This window comes from Thunnus thynnus, chromosome 5 (genome assembly GCF_963924715.1).
Source record: "Thunnus thynnus chromosome 5, fThuThy2.1, whole genome shotgun sequence".
In the NCBI taxonomy this organism is placed as follows: Eukaryota; Metazoa; Chordata; class Actinopteri; order Scombriformes; family Scombridae; genus Thunnus; species Thunnus thynnus.
This window is the reverse complement of record NC_089521.1, coordinates 23,995,324-24,011,617: the sequence shown is the minus strand read 5'-3', so window position 1 is coordinate 24,011,617 and position 16,294 is coordinate 23,995,324. Positions and strand designations below refer to the sequence as shown.

Genomic DNA, 16,294 nt, shown 5'->3' with positions numbered 1-16,294 from the left:
TGTCAATTGTATGTAATTGTGTGTAGGCTATCTGTGGCATTTAGTAAATGGCACTGTGCAAAATGAAGTTGTCAAAGCTGCAGTCGTGCTTGACTTTTACACACACACACAGTTTTTCCAGTGTTACAGTGATCTTTGTCATTTGATGTCAGACAGTCATTACAATCCAAATGAGACTGTTAACAGCCCCATCACGGGGATGGAGATGTCTATCATAACTCAGCCAAAAGTGGCAACAGAGGAAATTGTTTATGGCTCCCTGAGATCAGTGGCAAACCTAAAAGACATGGCAACATTCAAATCTTCACAAGGAGGATCTCAACACAGATCACATAATGTACCAAAGTGACAGTGTTGTTTTGGGACAGAGAAACACCACAATCATTTGTCGACTTTTCTCTTCTCCCTCCTCCTTGTTGATATCTTCTAATCTCCCTGTACAGCCGCTGAGACAGCAAGCAGCACTTCTGCATGGAGCAGCAACTCCAGCATCTCTGTGAAGGCAGGCCATTTGATGTCCTCTGTGTAGACAACACTTAGAAGTGTTCTACCCAGGCAGGTAGCGAGAGGGAGGGACGGAGAGAGACTACAAGGAGGAGTAAGAGAAAAAGCGAAAGAAGAGGGAATGAGAGAAACAAAGACAGTTATAGAAAGAAGCTCCCACTGCTTTTGTCACGAAATGAAAAACTCGACTGTTCAGCGACTGGCACCTCTCCGTCATTACACTCTCTTATTTCTCTGCATTACCTATGCTAAGTACATTCAGTTACTCAGGCGGAGAAGGCGGCATGTTATTTATGGCAGAGCTTGCCTCCATCCTTCATTTGGGATGTCTATGTTAAGTCAATGATGTTGGCGAGGGGAAGGCGGGGAGAGGCGTACCGGCAAAGCAGACCTGGGTTTCTGCTTGTTTGCGAGCAGAAATAGACAGGGAGAGGCACATACTGTAAAGATGCATAAAGAGTGAGGGAGATAGAGAGAAGGAAGCTGAGATCGAAAAAGAATGAGAAAGAAAGAGAGAGAGAGAGAGAGAGAGAGAGAGAGAAAATAGGGAGCAGAGTGGTATGCCAGCTGTTTGATAGACTGTGCTGATTCCACATGTATGGATGCTTGGCTGGCTGGGACCAGCAGACAGGCCCACAGTGACATTCCGACGCTCATTAGATAGCAGGCAGAACATATCCATAGCTGTCCCCTCTACTGCCTGCCTTCCTGCCCGAAGGGAAGGCTGTTATCTCTGGGTGCTGGGTGGAGGGGTAGCTGCAGAAAGAGAGGGAGCAGGGGGAGAGTGTTATTCACAGTATATAGTATACATATATATATATGTATACACATACACTATATATAGTACATGTATATATATACTATATATAGTATATGTTTATGTGTGTAGATAAGCAATTTTGGTATGCACATTGCTGTTCTCTATATCTTTGTATCTACATTTCTGTCTGCCAGAGTATGTTTTTTTTTTTTGTCTGAGAAAGAAGAGAGCAGTAAGCAGTGGGGGGATTGCTGTTTAGCGCACCCCTGCTGATGCTTTTGAAGGTAGCTGTCAGCGATACATTGCATGGCATTAGGAGAGTTGGACCTCAGGGACGAGCATAATAGAGAGGGAGAAAAGCCCCCGGGCTATGCTTCTCTGATGTCCTGATGCTAGGTGCTACTCAGCCACGCTGCCAAATCAACACATCATTAGCACTTCCCCCACAATTTTTAATATCTAGACATCTAGATATCTGTCTCTCTCAATATAAACAAGCACAGGGGCCACACCCAGAAGCACTCCCTTCCCCCAACACACACACACACGCACACACACACACACACACACACACACACACACTCTCTCTCTCTCTCTCTCTCTCTCTCTCTCTCTGCCTACAAGCTACAAGCGTATGGACCAAACTCATTCGAAGTGCAAACAACACAATTGCTAGAAGCATCCTTTCAGCTGCAGAGCAAGACTCGTCTGTAATTGTGTATGTGTGTGTGTGTGTGTGTGTGTGTGTGTGTGTGTGTGAATCCTGTCTGTCTCAGAAGCATGTTCTCTTTCAGACTGTTTGAACACTGCCAGTAAGGTGTTTCTGTGTATGTTGTGATGATTATGTCCCTGACTGCAGTGACACTGAGGTGCAACAGGATGGAAGAGACTCATTTATAATACAGCAGTGTGTGTGTGTGTGTGTGTGTGTGTGTGTGTGTGTGTGTGTGTGTGTGTGTGTGTGTGTGTGTGTTGTGTGTGTTTTCTTGTGCATCTGTGTGAAGGAGAGAGGAAGACAGAGTGGTTATGTGTGAATGTTTGTTTTTCTGCATTAATGTGTGTGAAACAGATACAAGTGTTTGAGTAGGAATGGCAATAGTGTGTTTGCAGTGTAGGAGCAACACTTGCCAGCTGTTAGTGACTATGATACACTGGATTATATGCTATACAAGGATGTAATGCAATGGGTGAAAGCGCAGCTTAGTCCTTTAACTGAAAAGCTCAGATTCAAGCTTTTAAATGGGCAAGAAGCTTCTGTACTCCCTGCTGAATTGTATTGAGCAGGTACATGGGGCACCAGTCTGTAGCTAACCCCACACTTAAAGGAAGGACAGGGTAACAACAAAATAAGAGAGGTTAGTGTAACGCTTATGCTAAACTTATATGCTCTCGTTATGCTTTTAGGTACATTGGATAAGAGCCACTACCGAAACAAAACACCCAGTGTACCTGTGTTTCTCATGTTCAGTATAATTTGCTATTTGTCTCATTGCAATTCCTGTTGCATGATGCACTGCAAAAACTCCCCTAATAGAAGCATTCAAAATATTATCTAATGTGGAGAAATGTGCTAGTTTCATGCAAACAAATAAATAGATAGATACAGTAATAGATACAGTAAATAAAAATGTGTCTGCCAATCTGGTAAAATGGGCAAACATTTTTTAAAACTGGCACAATAATCTAGTTATAAACCAAAAACAATTTTAAAAGTCTAGATGTGTACTTAAGTGGTTTGGTATTGTACTGCCATAAAACTGGGCCACTTGCAAGAAAGAATGTTGAATATTTAAGCAGTAAATGCAAAGATATCCTGACTCTTAGCCCCTAATATAGGACAAGCTTCAAAACACTGGATCCTACACTTCACTACACTGTTCAAAACTTGTTGTCACCAAACCACAGCTGAGATAACCCTGGTGACATCACTTTTATTATATTCAACTTTCAAATCTCCAGACCAACAAGCTGTGAAGTACTCACTATGACAAGGAAATTGACTTTGACAAGTAACAGTTGGAGAGTGCCTCTTAAAGATTTTAAATTTTTGTATGATAAATACAATGAAATTGTACAAATTGAAGTGCTTGGATCAATGTTTTCCTCATTTTAGCTGAATTTTGGAGTTACTGTATTAAAACATGACTGAAAGAAACATGAAAACCTTCAATCAAGGCAGGCTCATTGTTTCAAGAAACTAATGCCTCTTTTCAAAAGATTTTTTTTTTAAACTAATCAATTTGAATTGGTAACACTTGAAAATAATCTTACAGCACAGCAGATCTCTTCACTCGTTTCAGGAAAATAATCCTTAGAATCCTTAGAAGTTTTTTTTGCCTGGTCTTCATATGGTAAAATACTTAAATAGACATCTCCTTTTAATCTAATCAAGATATTATATCACTATATACCGTAGATTTTGCATTGTGCTCTGTTGTGTCACCCAAAAAGTTATCCAACCTTTCCAAACAGTTGAGCGACATTATCCCCAACTCCCTGAGGTCAAAGTCTGTTTTGCTTGCTGTCTTCTGAGGCGAGCCTGATCCCACATTCTACACAGGAGCGTCGGTGACCATGGAGGCTGAGATATTTCTATCCCCCCTGGGCAGTTATACAGTTGGGTGGCTGGAAGGCTGTCATTAGCTTTGTGTATGTGTGAATGTCAGACAGGCGGTCACTGAGGAGGCGATCTGAGAATTGGGGAGAAATTGCTGGCCAAAGCAGTCCTGGAGGTGCCCTTGGCTCGGTTTAGTATTTGTTCCAGGAGAGTGGAGACACAGTGGGGGAAGACGGTCCACCGAATGCAGATTGACTGAACACAGTGGAATATTCAGGAGCTGTAATGACCGGCTTTTGGGGGTCGGTGTGTGCGTGTGTGTATGAATTTTTTGTTTCTGCATATCTCTGTGGTCTTCTTTGTATTGACTCAATGTTTGGTTGGAGCTGTAGACATGCCAACATGTCTCTCTTATAGTGCGTGTATGGTTATGTGTGTCTTTCTACACCTGTTTATGTAGTTGCATGTCTTCACAGATGCATATGACAGTAATGAAGGGTTTGGAGTTTGCTGCTGCTGGAGAGTTTATCATTACTCTAATCCCTCTGGAGAGATATTCTCCTGCCTAACCTTCCAACTCATATCCTTCCCTGTGCTCAGGCCGGCAGACAAAATGTGTTGCTGGAAATATGCTCTGTCATTTTTCAGATGGAAAACATTGTGCAATAAAAAGTACATTTTTACTTGGTTTATCCCAATATTGTGTTCCTCCCTCTGCTGATTGGATCACTGTGTTTACTCTGACCGCTCTAGGCTGTATGTGTTTAGTTCATCTCGTGGCTTGCTCACTCTTTACTGATTGAGAGATGGTTTATTTGCAAAAAGAGTTGTTGCAAAGAAGTGGGAGGTGTTATTTTGTTCTGGCAATCCACTAGAGACCAAAGAATGAAAGTCCTCCTTATTCACATACAAAAGTGTCTATGATCTCCTTATCTGATATCAGTAATACTGTTTTTGGTCACAGTTCCCTCTGGGAAATAATACACACTAGAAGTCAGACATGCAGTGAATATGGACCTCATGGTGTCCGCCAGTCCTTGAGAGAAAGCTCTTTCTTTCTGGAGAAAAGGGGTAAGCTCTCTACCTCTTTCCAGTACAAAAGCTCTCATTCTGTAAATACAGGTAGAGGTGAAAGCAGTGTGTGAGAAAAGGATTGTGGCAAAGCTGGGTGTATCTGGACTCTCAAGCTGTGCTGCAGGGCACCTGTTCTAAATGCTAAATGTGTCAGCAAGCGATCGGTGCAGCGCTGCCAATATACTTCCATGAGAATGTAGTGGTGGGAGTGTGGGGGATTACAACTGTGTGGGTACCAGGGGTCAGAAATAAAAAATAAGACCACATTAGACAGTTTAAGATTAGACGGGAAGTTGAGGGATGGAAATCGTGGCCTGAGTGCAACCATTAAAGCGCAATGTGCCCAGGAGATACTGTAAGATTAGGCTGTAGCTTCGCTTCCTAGGGATGCTATTGAGCCTGAGGCTTTTGGAGATCTCTAGTCAGCTGATAAAACTCTGTATGTCTCAAAATTACAGTTTTCACACAATGATCTGGTCTTCATAGCCTGTAAACATCTAGGATAGATGACAAAGCTGTGTTACTGCGCTGAAAAACGTGCTGATTGGAATTTTATGTGCAAGATCATCATTTTTAAGCTATTTTGCATCAGTATCTTACATCAGAGTGGTCGTTAGGAGCAGGTGGCTGCCCCATCCAGGCGCCTGCCAATAGATAATCGACCAAAGGCCCCCTCAGCAGGGCCACATTGATTTGGCAGAAGGGAAAGCTGGCCCTCTCATCACAGCACAGACTCATCTACTGCTCTTTCATGTATGTTTTTAGGAATGCTGATGTTACTGGTACAGCTGTCTTAATCATCATTTCAGTGTCTGTTAGGAGTGTTGCGATCATCACGCTTTTGATAGAGCAATCTCTACAGAGTTCAGTCTCATCACTCCATCCAAATGAGACGATGCCTCCACCCTCCAATCCCCCAAAGTCCCCTTTGAATCAGCCCTTTCCCCTCAAAGTATAAAGACTGGTGATGAGAGTCATCCACTCATAGATCAAAGGCTCATGGCTGCCAAGCTGTGGAGCCGCCCAGTGGTGGAGGTTCCTCGGTCCTCACCATCCCCCTGCCTCATCAACCTTCTCTCAGTATGGACCCGCCCTGACACCTGCTCCCACTGCGCTCATTTCACTCATGATTGAGATGTCAGTGTACCCTCTGTTAAACACGTGGCTTGGCAATAGGCTGAACAGCATATATTGTCATAGGCATAGTAAATCCTGTTCAGCTTGAGCTTATCTTTGCTTTCAAAATGGAAAATAAGTAATTGTGTTTCAGTCTCGCATGGGGCGTTTTTCAAACAAATCTAAATAACTCAAAATCAAACTTTTAGTTTTGCTTATGGTTCAGTAATTTGGATCAAATAATCTCAAAACATCTAGAAAATTGATGGAAATTAATTTTCATCAATTTCCTAGATGATTGTAGAGTGGTCACTTGGATTTGGTTATTAAGCAGGATCTGTTGATGGCAGCAGATTATTGCTAGGCAGAACTCCTGTTGCAGTCATTGCACCATCTGTCCCACCTCAGCCAATGACACTGGAATGATACTGCACTGGCAATGCAAAATGCATGAAACTATGCCCTGTGAGTCTCCTCTGGTGAGCGACAAATCTAGTGAGCATTTTTGTTTAGACAGAAATGACTCAGAATATGTCCCTGATGGTCTTAAAAGCCTAATGCTAGTGTGGTAAGTGCACACTGAGAGTAGAAGAAGAGAAGTCTGAAAACATGCTCCCCATTTCAGCTTGCTGTCATTGTATCCTATATATCTGATGATTACTCTGTGTACACCAGCCTTCATCATGGCGTTGCTTGCTTTTTCATTGTATTGTGTTAATTGGCTACTCCCACCAGCTGGAAGTAATGTTAATACACTGAGGAAAAGCCGGCATGCTAGCTTCCTGGAGCGCTTAAGTGTGCCAGGGCATCTTGCATGCATCCCATAGCTGGAAGTGAACTCTTTGATGTGATTGCTTCTGAGAAACGTCATCATTTATTGATGCTTCCATTAAAGTAGCATAGACGTCTGTGTAGAGTTGGAGAGGAGTAAGGGGGGCATACTGGTGCGAACAGGAGCTTACGAGCTAACTACACAGAAAATGCCCTCCCATCCACACCAGAACCATTACCCTTTCACTTCTTCTCTCCATATCCTCAGAGGCATATCTTTGGTCCGACACCTAGCCAAGGAGAAAGTGTATAATCCATTGATCTGATTTTTGTGATAGTTGAGACAAACTGATGTATGTTTGGTTCAATATTTGGTAGCATTAAACTGCTGTCTAACCTAATGATATTAGGACGTGGATGACTTCGGGTTGTTTGAGGTGAATGTCCTGACCTCATATCGAAAACACATTAGCTTCACTGTGACTGGCTAGTTTCCTAATGCCTTCATTTGAGAAACATCTTCATTATTTTAATGAAGTCTTGAGGCTACTTCAGCTTTTATCAGAGCAGTTTAAGAGTAAATTTAGTAGCTGCATTGGAGTGTTTAACTTGCAGCTTCCTAAATATTTTTAAGGAAAACATGAAACATTATGAAATATTTTCTTGCGTTTTGTATGCCAGTAAGTGTTTTTAGTGGGTTTAGTGTTGATTTTTCATTTATGAATTCAAATTCTTCCAGAGTTTAGCGAAATACATCAAATATTTACACTATATGGCCTGTGAAATCCCAACAGAATGTTCTCTCTTTCTGTACAGCAGATGTTCCTGTCTAATAACTCTGTGAAATGTCAGTACCGCATTTTACTTCAACATATTTACTATCAAAAGCGTGATATCACTGCATTAAATTGTCATATGTCATCACCAATAACATAGTTCCTATGATCTCAGGATTTTTATTCCACAAATTTTTGATGATTTTTGAAGACCACAGGTCATCAATTTTCTAATAATGTGATAAAATGTCTAGATTTTGACCCATTTTAAAGTGTGTAATGTGTAAAGTGAATGTGTTGCTTTCATAAATGGTCCCTGTACAATTCACTGCTACAGCTTCAGCTTTTCAGTGGTGTCTTTCTGTCATCAATACACCCTGCAAAAGATGTTTAAATATTAATAAAGCATATAAAAAACATTGTATTGCTAGTTTTTATTTTTCTAATCTTAATGTTTTGATTGATGAAGACAGTTTTCACAAGTCCTCTTGGTGTAAGTAATATCTGATCTTTCTGTCTGCATTCTAGGTTCCTCCAGGGAAGTGAAAGCTCCCGTTGAGGTCTCAGAGCAAATGGTCCAGAAGCTGAGAGGCAAGAATGAATTTACTGTGCTGGTGACCCTCAAACAAGATCACCTCAACTCTGGGGTCATCCTATCCATCCATCATTCTGAGCACAGGTATGATCAGTTCACATTTCATATCATCAGGAAAGGGTCCACAAGTATTAGCTTATGTATGTATTTGCATGTGAGACAGAACTAAAGCCCCAAATGTCACATGTAGTACAGTAAAGCTGTCTATGAAGCTCCACTGATAAACCATAATTAAATCTAAATTTAGACCACTCTCTGTGTTTTGTCATATCAGCAGGGTCTGTATTACATTGATTGAAACTTGAATATCTGTATTTGATGAGCATTTAGATGTTTTACACGCCAGCTGAGTAAACAAAGCAAATCACCCTGTATGCCAATGTATAATACACAGTCCATCAACGACCAAAACACTGAGTCTGTAATCGTGGATCGAAAACTGATGAGACACTATCTGCAGTTAGCATGCTAATGTTTTCCATTAGTTTGTGGTAGCTGAGCGGTTGGATGATTAGAACAGCAATCTGAATTCCACATAATACATTGATTGAACAGTTTGTATATTAAAGTCAGTCCTGAGAACAGAGAGCTCAAAGGGATGTTAATGACTTTCCTTGCTGCTGATTAGCTTTCCCGGCCATTCATATGCAACAAAGCAGCGCTGCATGGTTTCATTTGGAAACATGGCAAGGACTAATTTAGCATCAGAAGTGTTAGCCTGTGCATTTACAGAGCCAGTATGAATGTGCATGCATGGCTGGGGAAGAGTAAATCTATTAGATGTGGTTTGCAGATAAATCCACTCCATTGCTACACTTGCATGAGTGTTTATTTCTCTTTTGAATAATGTCTTGAGCAAATTACTCTAGTTTAAATGAGTCTGTCTTTAAAGGCAGAAGTGATGAGTGTGTATCAGCAGCTCTTTCCATTAATGTCACTATGCTTGGTGAATCTCAGTGGTGTGGAGAAGAGGATTCTCCTAGAATACTAATACTGCAATGTAAAGAGTTGAACCTCTACATGATGGCCATTGTTGTGTGTTGCTGATGCTGCACTTAACATCCACATAGTGGCATTATGCTTGGCTACTGATGTGATTAAATTCTAAATGGTGTTGCAAATCTGGGGAGATGTGAGTGCACTGCTTGGAAATGAGTGATGTGTTCATCTCTCAGCACTGTGCTGAGAGGAACCCTGAGTTTGGACACTTTGGTGATGCATGCAGGTTTTTGTGCAAACAGAATTTGTGATTCAGTTCCGGTAATGAGACTTTAATGCAACATGACATACTGTACAAAGCACTCAACGTAAGTTCTCAGAGGAGCTGTCATTGTGTGGCTGTTACTAGAAGCATGTTGTTGGTACTTATTTTCCTGCAGGTTCCTGGAGCTGGAGAGCAGTGGCCAGCGCAGTGAGGTGCGTCTTCACTACCGTACCAAAGGCCAACAGGCCCATACTGAGGTGTTCCCTTACAGCTTGGCTGATGACCAGTGGCACAAGGTCTCTGTTGCCGTCAGTGCCTCTCATGTCATACTGCACATCGACTGCAACAGGTAAGGTGCTGAGAATTAATATATAGTAGATGTAACAAAAAATATCGAGTTAACACCCTATGTTTTTTATCATAGGAGGATACTGGTATGTGACAGGGAAGGGTCTCCAGTTTCATAACTCATTAACACAAAAAAATACAATTTGCACCTGTGTTTCCAAAAATAACTTAGGTATCCACTATTCCAATACACTGGATCGGTATCAGCCCAGATATTGTTCTTATTATTCAGCAGATTGGGTATCAGCCGTGACATGACCAGTCCACATTAAATATAGTGTCTTTGTTAATGTGATTATAAATTCAGTGTTTCTGCTATTAGTTACACTCATGTAGTCATGGCAGGCCACCAACTCTGTTTTTTTGTGCCATAGCATCCCTGGCCTCATGTCACCTTACATAAAAATGATTCCAATGTTTCCTAGCAGTGAGATGAACAGATTTTTAATTTGGCAAAAAGTGAGCTATGGTATCATATCAGTACTCTTTGTCGACAGGACTCGTTATCAGGAGAGAAAAGGTTGGATCAGTGCATGTCGACTTTAAATGGTCATCTGTAGCTGTTGCATCACCTTCTTTTCAAAGGTTCATTTGATTTCATGTGTCCTTGATGAAAAAATTTACAAAGATGTTGATGGAAAAGTTTCATCAGGAAATGGATAATAGAGGGTAGATGAGCACTTTAATGTAACACAATGTGCACAGCACACACACGCAAAGGACAAAACTAGAAAAGTAGTTTTTGTTGCTAAAGGTACACACTTTCAATTTTAACTGCCATAAAGTAATAAAACATAAAGTATAAAAATGGTGGCCACAACACTGCAGGTTCAGTACCCATTAACTGGGCTTTCAGGTTGGCCAGGTGCCTGGTTGAAAACAAGTGGGTGGGAAGCTGTTGAAGGATCGCGTCCTTGTCTGTTACTGTTAGATGAGGGTGCCTCTGAGGAGGGGGGGGTAGTATCTTTGTGTGTGTCACATACGGTGACACCTTTTGTATCAGAGAAAGCTGTCTACACCCTCTTCAGGGAAAGACTTAACAAAAAGATCTAACAGGGTAAGGCCTGGGGGATATGTTATGCTGAATTAGGAGAAAATTGAACATTTTACACTATTCTGTGATTTTAGCTGCTTACCACTTCATGTATGTGTTTCGTAGGATCTATGAGCGGGTCGTGGAAGCCCCCTATATGGACATACCTGAGGATGCTTCCTTCTGGCTGGGACAGAGAAATGCTGCTCATGGCTTCTTCAAGGTTAGCACTGGTGTACAAACTTTCCTCTGAGAGTATGAATTTTGATGTGTGTCCTGATCTGTGATATTACTAAGTGATAAATGATTCAAAATGGCAAGAACAAGTAATGCATCTCAGCTGTTGCACCATCTTTTTGCCAAATACTCAGTCTTGTTTTATACTGTATCTTCTCCCTCTTTGTTTGGCTTGTTTGGTTTTATTTATTATAGCTGTTGGATTTAATTGTGTGCATTTCTCAAGGCTTACCATTTTAATTTGAGGGTTGCTCTGCCTACCCTAGAAATTGACATTTTTTTTTGTCATTGTTTGTTCCCTTTCCCTTAGTCTGCAGCTAAGCCCAGTGCAATTATCTCAGCAACCGCCACAACGCTGATTTGGGAGAAATCATTAAATAGCCTGTGGACTATGCTTATTAAGCTTAGTCTATAGTATTGTTTATCAGACATGCAGACATATATCACCTCACCCAGACTGGACTGCACACAACATTTCCCACATGGGGAAAGATGTCGGGGCATAATGTCAGCTCACCAGCAACTATAACTATTTTAATCAGTCTGCTGCTGACTGCCTCTGTGTTTGATGGTGTGGTGATGGTTGTGTATGTGTGTACCTGTGACTGTGTGTGTGTTAATGCTTTACAATTTGTGTCCAGGCTGTTGAATTTCCTCTGTGTTAATTGGTAGATGAAAGAAGGCTTGGAGGTCACCCACTAATCTTGTCACGTAGTAGCATCTCTCCTTTCCGCTCTCTGAAGCCTTGATTAGTTGCTAGGAAAGCACGTCTCCTTTTAAAACACACTGCTTCATTAGTACACATGCACTCACACACACAGAAATAGTCGATGTCTGTATGTGGGTGTCAGCTGAAGACAAGAAAATCACATCTCTGGCAGTTATAGTAAAGACATACATCAGAATGAGTGTATGTGCAGCTCTGCTTCACAACTCAATAAATGTCTTCTTTACAGTCTACACACATAAGATAGCAAAATCAGTTGTATCCAACCTATCTAGTGACACAATTTTGAAATTTTATCAGTTGATTTATATGCTAATGTAGCAAATTGTTCTACATCCTAACTTAAAAGCGTGGAAACAATATACGTTTAATTCAAGCAATCCCAAATGCAACAAGAAACTGTAACTGTCAAAGCTGTGGAAACATGCAAACCAAATTTTGTTCTCCAGTTATCTTTTCAGCCTGGCAGGATATATCTTGTCATGATTATTTGCATAGAAAAATAGAGAATGAATGCAACTGCATCAGAAGTGACCACTTGCTGTTTTCCACAATATCCCACAAACAGAGTGTCACTGACATAATCAGTTTGGTGAATTTGAATATCTCACTTTTCTTCTAGAAGCCAGAAAGTTCAAAGCGTAGTCTGGCAACTTGTTTTAATAGTGCTGCTTTTCAAAAGTAGATTGTTTTAACTATGTTGAAAAAGCACAGCCAGTGCAGTAATAATCACAGTGCAGATGAAGTTTAGTGTAGATAACATTATGGGAAATATGCACGATGGCTGCAAATAAATGTATAGGGTTTATAGTTTCATTACAAGTTGATAGACACAACTCCTATCTGCCTCCATTTCAGCACGTCGCTGTGAAAAATCAGCAAATCATTTCCACAGGATTTTAAATTTATGGCTGGTAAATTGAAGTGGCAAGACAATTTAAAAAACAATTTCTCCTAAGTTGCGCCGCTCCACTTGTGTAAGGGAAATAAATGCACTCAAGGAGTGAAATGGGCCAGGTTACCATGGCAACAGAGTATGTGCGTACGTGTGTGTGTGTGTGTGTGTGTGTGTGTGTGTATATATATGAGTTAGGGGTTCGGACATAGGACAGAATGCTATCAATTGGGATTTATGAATAAAATTGAATCTGTAGCTCCTGTTTATGCTTATCAAAGGAGATTTGAGGAAAAAATAAAAATTCTATCTGCCTTCAAAACTCCCACATCGTTGGTTCACTTAACTTCCTGTTGGTGTCCGCTTCTGCAATGATTCATCCGAGCGACAACCTAGGAGACATATTATCCCACAACTAACTTCTCACTCCCCAGATTGAAAAATAAATTTCCACTCATTCTCAGATTTACTGCTGTTTCACTGTGTTCAGTTTTATGATTGCAGCAGTTAGCAAGGCTCTCATAAACATGGTTTTGTGTTTGCATGTCCTGTGTATGCTTTGGGCTCCATGTTCTCTCATGTGGAAAATGTACCATGAGCACAATTAGACCACATTACCACTTGAGGTTCTAAACCACTTACTACACATTAACATGCTTCATCTAATTTTTATTACCTGTCTGCTATCTCTAAGGTTTTATTCTCCTTCATCAAAAAGTTCGGTGTGTTTGTGTGTCTGTGTGTTTAGGGGGTGATGCAGGACGTGGAGATTCTGGTGATGCCACAGGGATACATCTCACAGTGTCCAGATCTGAATAGAAGTGAGTGCAGTCTTTTACTTAACGCATTAATAAGCATTTCATTGAGTGTTTCATTCGATTTAAATGACCTCTGCCCCCTATTTTGCTAGGTACTTGATTTACAATTTGAATAAATTATTTGCTTTTTTTTTTAAAGGTCCCATATTTTACACTTTCCGGTGTTTTATTTGATTATTTGATTTGATATCCAGAAGCAGATGTTTTTGTGGTTTTAAGTACCAAAAACCATCTCAATATAGTTTTACATCTCCTCTCTTAAGCTTCTCTCTGGAGCTCTACCAAGAACAGGCTGTTTTGTGTCTGCTCAATGCCCCTCTCTTCTGATTAGCTGACTGTTTTCTGAGTGATGCACGCCCAGGCCAACCACAGGTAATGGATTGTAGGCTACAGTAGGTAAAAGGAGGGCTCTGGATAAAACTCACCGGTAAATTGTGATAGACACCACTGAGGATAATGTTCTCCAACCTTTGGAAGGCTGTGCAATGACAAATTTGCTTCCTGACAGCCAACAACTGTGCAGCGTTTCCTCCGCTGTCTGTTGTTCCTCTGCTCTGCTCTGTGTGTGTGTGTAGGGGCTAAGGCCATTCCCGGTGAAACACAGAGAGCGGAAGAGAGGAGAGAAACTAGCATGACCATAAATGACAAAAAAATGCAGTATAGACTTTTACACTGAGCTGAAATTAAACAAGTGCGCCTAAATTAGGTAAATAACATAAATAAGCATATTTAGCTTCTTTCAGGAGTTGTTCCTGCTGGAGGGGCAGGCCGCCTCTCTAAGGCAAACGCTGAGCGTATAGTTGTGACATCACAACCTTATGGAGGATCAAACAGCTTGTTTAAAGGCTGTGCGCATTTCTCCATGGACTGAGCATTTTGATACTTTCACAATAGTTTATAGACCTGCTTTATAATCAAAAAAGAAATGTAAATCTCCCTTTCTACAAAATGGGACCTTTAAATTCTTGAAAGACTCAATACTCACTGGAGTCAATCAACTGTAAAATGACTTAGCAGTTGTTACACTATATTTCCCTCAATGAAACTTTAAGCAGTAATTATTTGATTTACTGTAGATAGTTTAATGTAGATTAGTTTATAGAAACCAAGCAAAGCAAACTGACATCTGTGTTCAAATCTTATTGTTAAAAGTTATTATAAATCAGTGGTTCCCAACCTTTTTTGCTAATGAAGCAACATTTACTTGTGATCCCTCATCACAGGTTGTATAACTATGAGTGATTTTCTCCAGAATGTTTCTTTTTTAGAGGCCCAGAGCTGTTAAAGGTGCAGTGTGTAGAATTTAGTGGCATCTAGCGGAAATGGAATATAATATTGATAAGTATGTTTTCATTAGTGTATAATCACCTGAATGTAAGAATTGTTGTGTTCTCGTTACCTTACGATGAGCCCTTCATATCTACATAGGGAGTGGATCCTCTACCACGGACCATGTTGCACTGTTGCAGAACAGACAAACCAAACACTGGCTCTAGAGAGGGCCTTTCATGTTTTCTCCCCCGGTTCTTTCCCTGGTAATAATCCGACGATTGCCAGAAACCACTTGCCAGTGTAGAGATGTTTTTTCCTTTTCAACCATGGTGGCTGTTACAGCTCATGCTAACTATCCACTTGTGCAGTTTTTCACAGACAAAATGTTTTTCTTGCTGATAGGGAAAACACATTTACATCTCATGGTTTAAAATGATTTTCACATGGATTTCACGTCCCCACGCATCCAAATTTACAAGACTGTTCACTGCCGTAAATAAGGTACAGAGAGGACACCTTTGAATATGCCTACAATAGTAGAAAGTGAAGCAAAAAGTTAGTAGAAAAAGCAGGTTAGCAGTTGATCATGTGCCCATCAGAGTACCTTAAAGAAAAAAACACAAACAAAGTACTAAATGGTTAATTCTGGAAGTTTTTTTTTCTGTTCATGGTATTTTTATAATAAGACGTTTCCCAGGATTTTTGTTGTAATGAGTTTTTTTCATCTATTTTAAATATTCACAGATGGCACATTTTTAAGGGTAAATAAGATTTTCTCACATTGTGACTGGGAAGTATTAGGTCTCACTATCTGTTGCAACTATATGTTTTTGTGTCTTCTATTTGTAATATAATAAATGACCATCATCGCAGTTAATTGCCCCCTGTGCACTAAATTACAATATATTGTTTCTCATATCCTAGCATGCCCGACCTGCAATGATTTCCACGGACTTGTGCAGAAAATCATGGAACTGCAGGATATCCTTGCTAAAACATCCAGCAAGGTAATGTAAAGTGATGTAATGCATCCTAATTTGATATTTAGTTCACAAATTGAGCATTTTCTTGAAAAAAAAACACTAATTACCATTTTCAGTTAACTGTGGCAATTGCATATTGTGCTATAGCATAAAATTTCCACTTGTAAATGTGCTTTTGTCATTAATATTCATAGCAACAGGCGGTCAGGGACATATTAACATTAGACGTTGGCTATTGTTGAAGTCTTTTCTGTTCTGATGCAGAAGCTGTGTGTAAAAGGTGTTAATGGTGTCTAATGACTTACTTTTGTGATGCCACTGGTTTTCCTTTGAATCTATGCTTTCTACATGTGAATATAGACACACAATGAGGCTGACTCTCATCTTCTCTCCTTCTTGCCTTTGTCTTTTGGGGGGTGGTGGTGGGAGCAGCTGTCCAGGGCAGAGGAGAAGATGAATGGGCTGGATGGCTGCTATTGTGAGAGAACCTGCAGCGTCAAGGGGGTTGTCTACAGGGAGGACGAGGGCTGGACAGATGGCTGCAGGAACTGCACATGCACGGTGGGGTTTCACACACGGGTGCTCGACTGTGTGTATGTGTGTGTGCGCTGGGTACATGGGTGT

General features: G+C 40.7%; 1 protein-coding gene across 1 annotated transcript in view; it reads left to right on the top strand.

Moving 5' to 3' along the window:
- The window catches only part of nell2a (neural EGFL like 2a), an 80,221-nt gene that overhangs the window by 1,503 nt on the left and 62,424 nt on the right, over window positions 1-16,294 (top strand). The window contains exons 3-8 of the mRNA XM_067590292.1: window positions 8,087-8,237; window positions 9,533-9,706; window positions 10,865-10,961; window positions 13,346-13,418; window positions 15,612-15,694; window positions 16,103-16,231. Coding sequence (XP_067446393.1) covers window positions 8,087-8,237; window positions 9,533-9,706; window positions 10,865-10,961; window positions 13,346-13,418; window positions 15,612-15,694; window positions 16,103-16,231 — 707 coding nt within the window. The remainder of the gene's footprint in view (window positions 1-8,086; window positions 8,238-9,532; window positions 9,707-10,864; window positions 10,962-13,345; window positions 13,419-15,611; window positions 15,695-16,102; window positions 16,232-16,294) is intronic.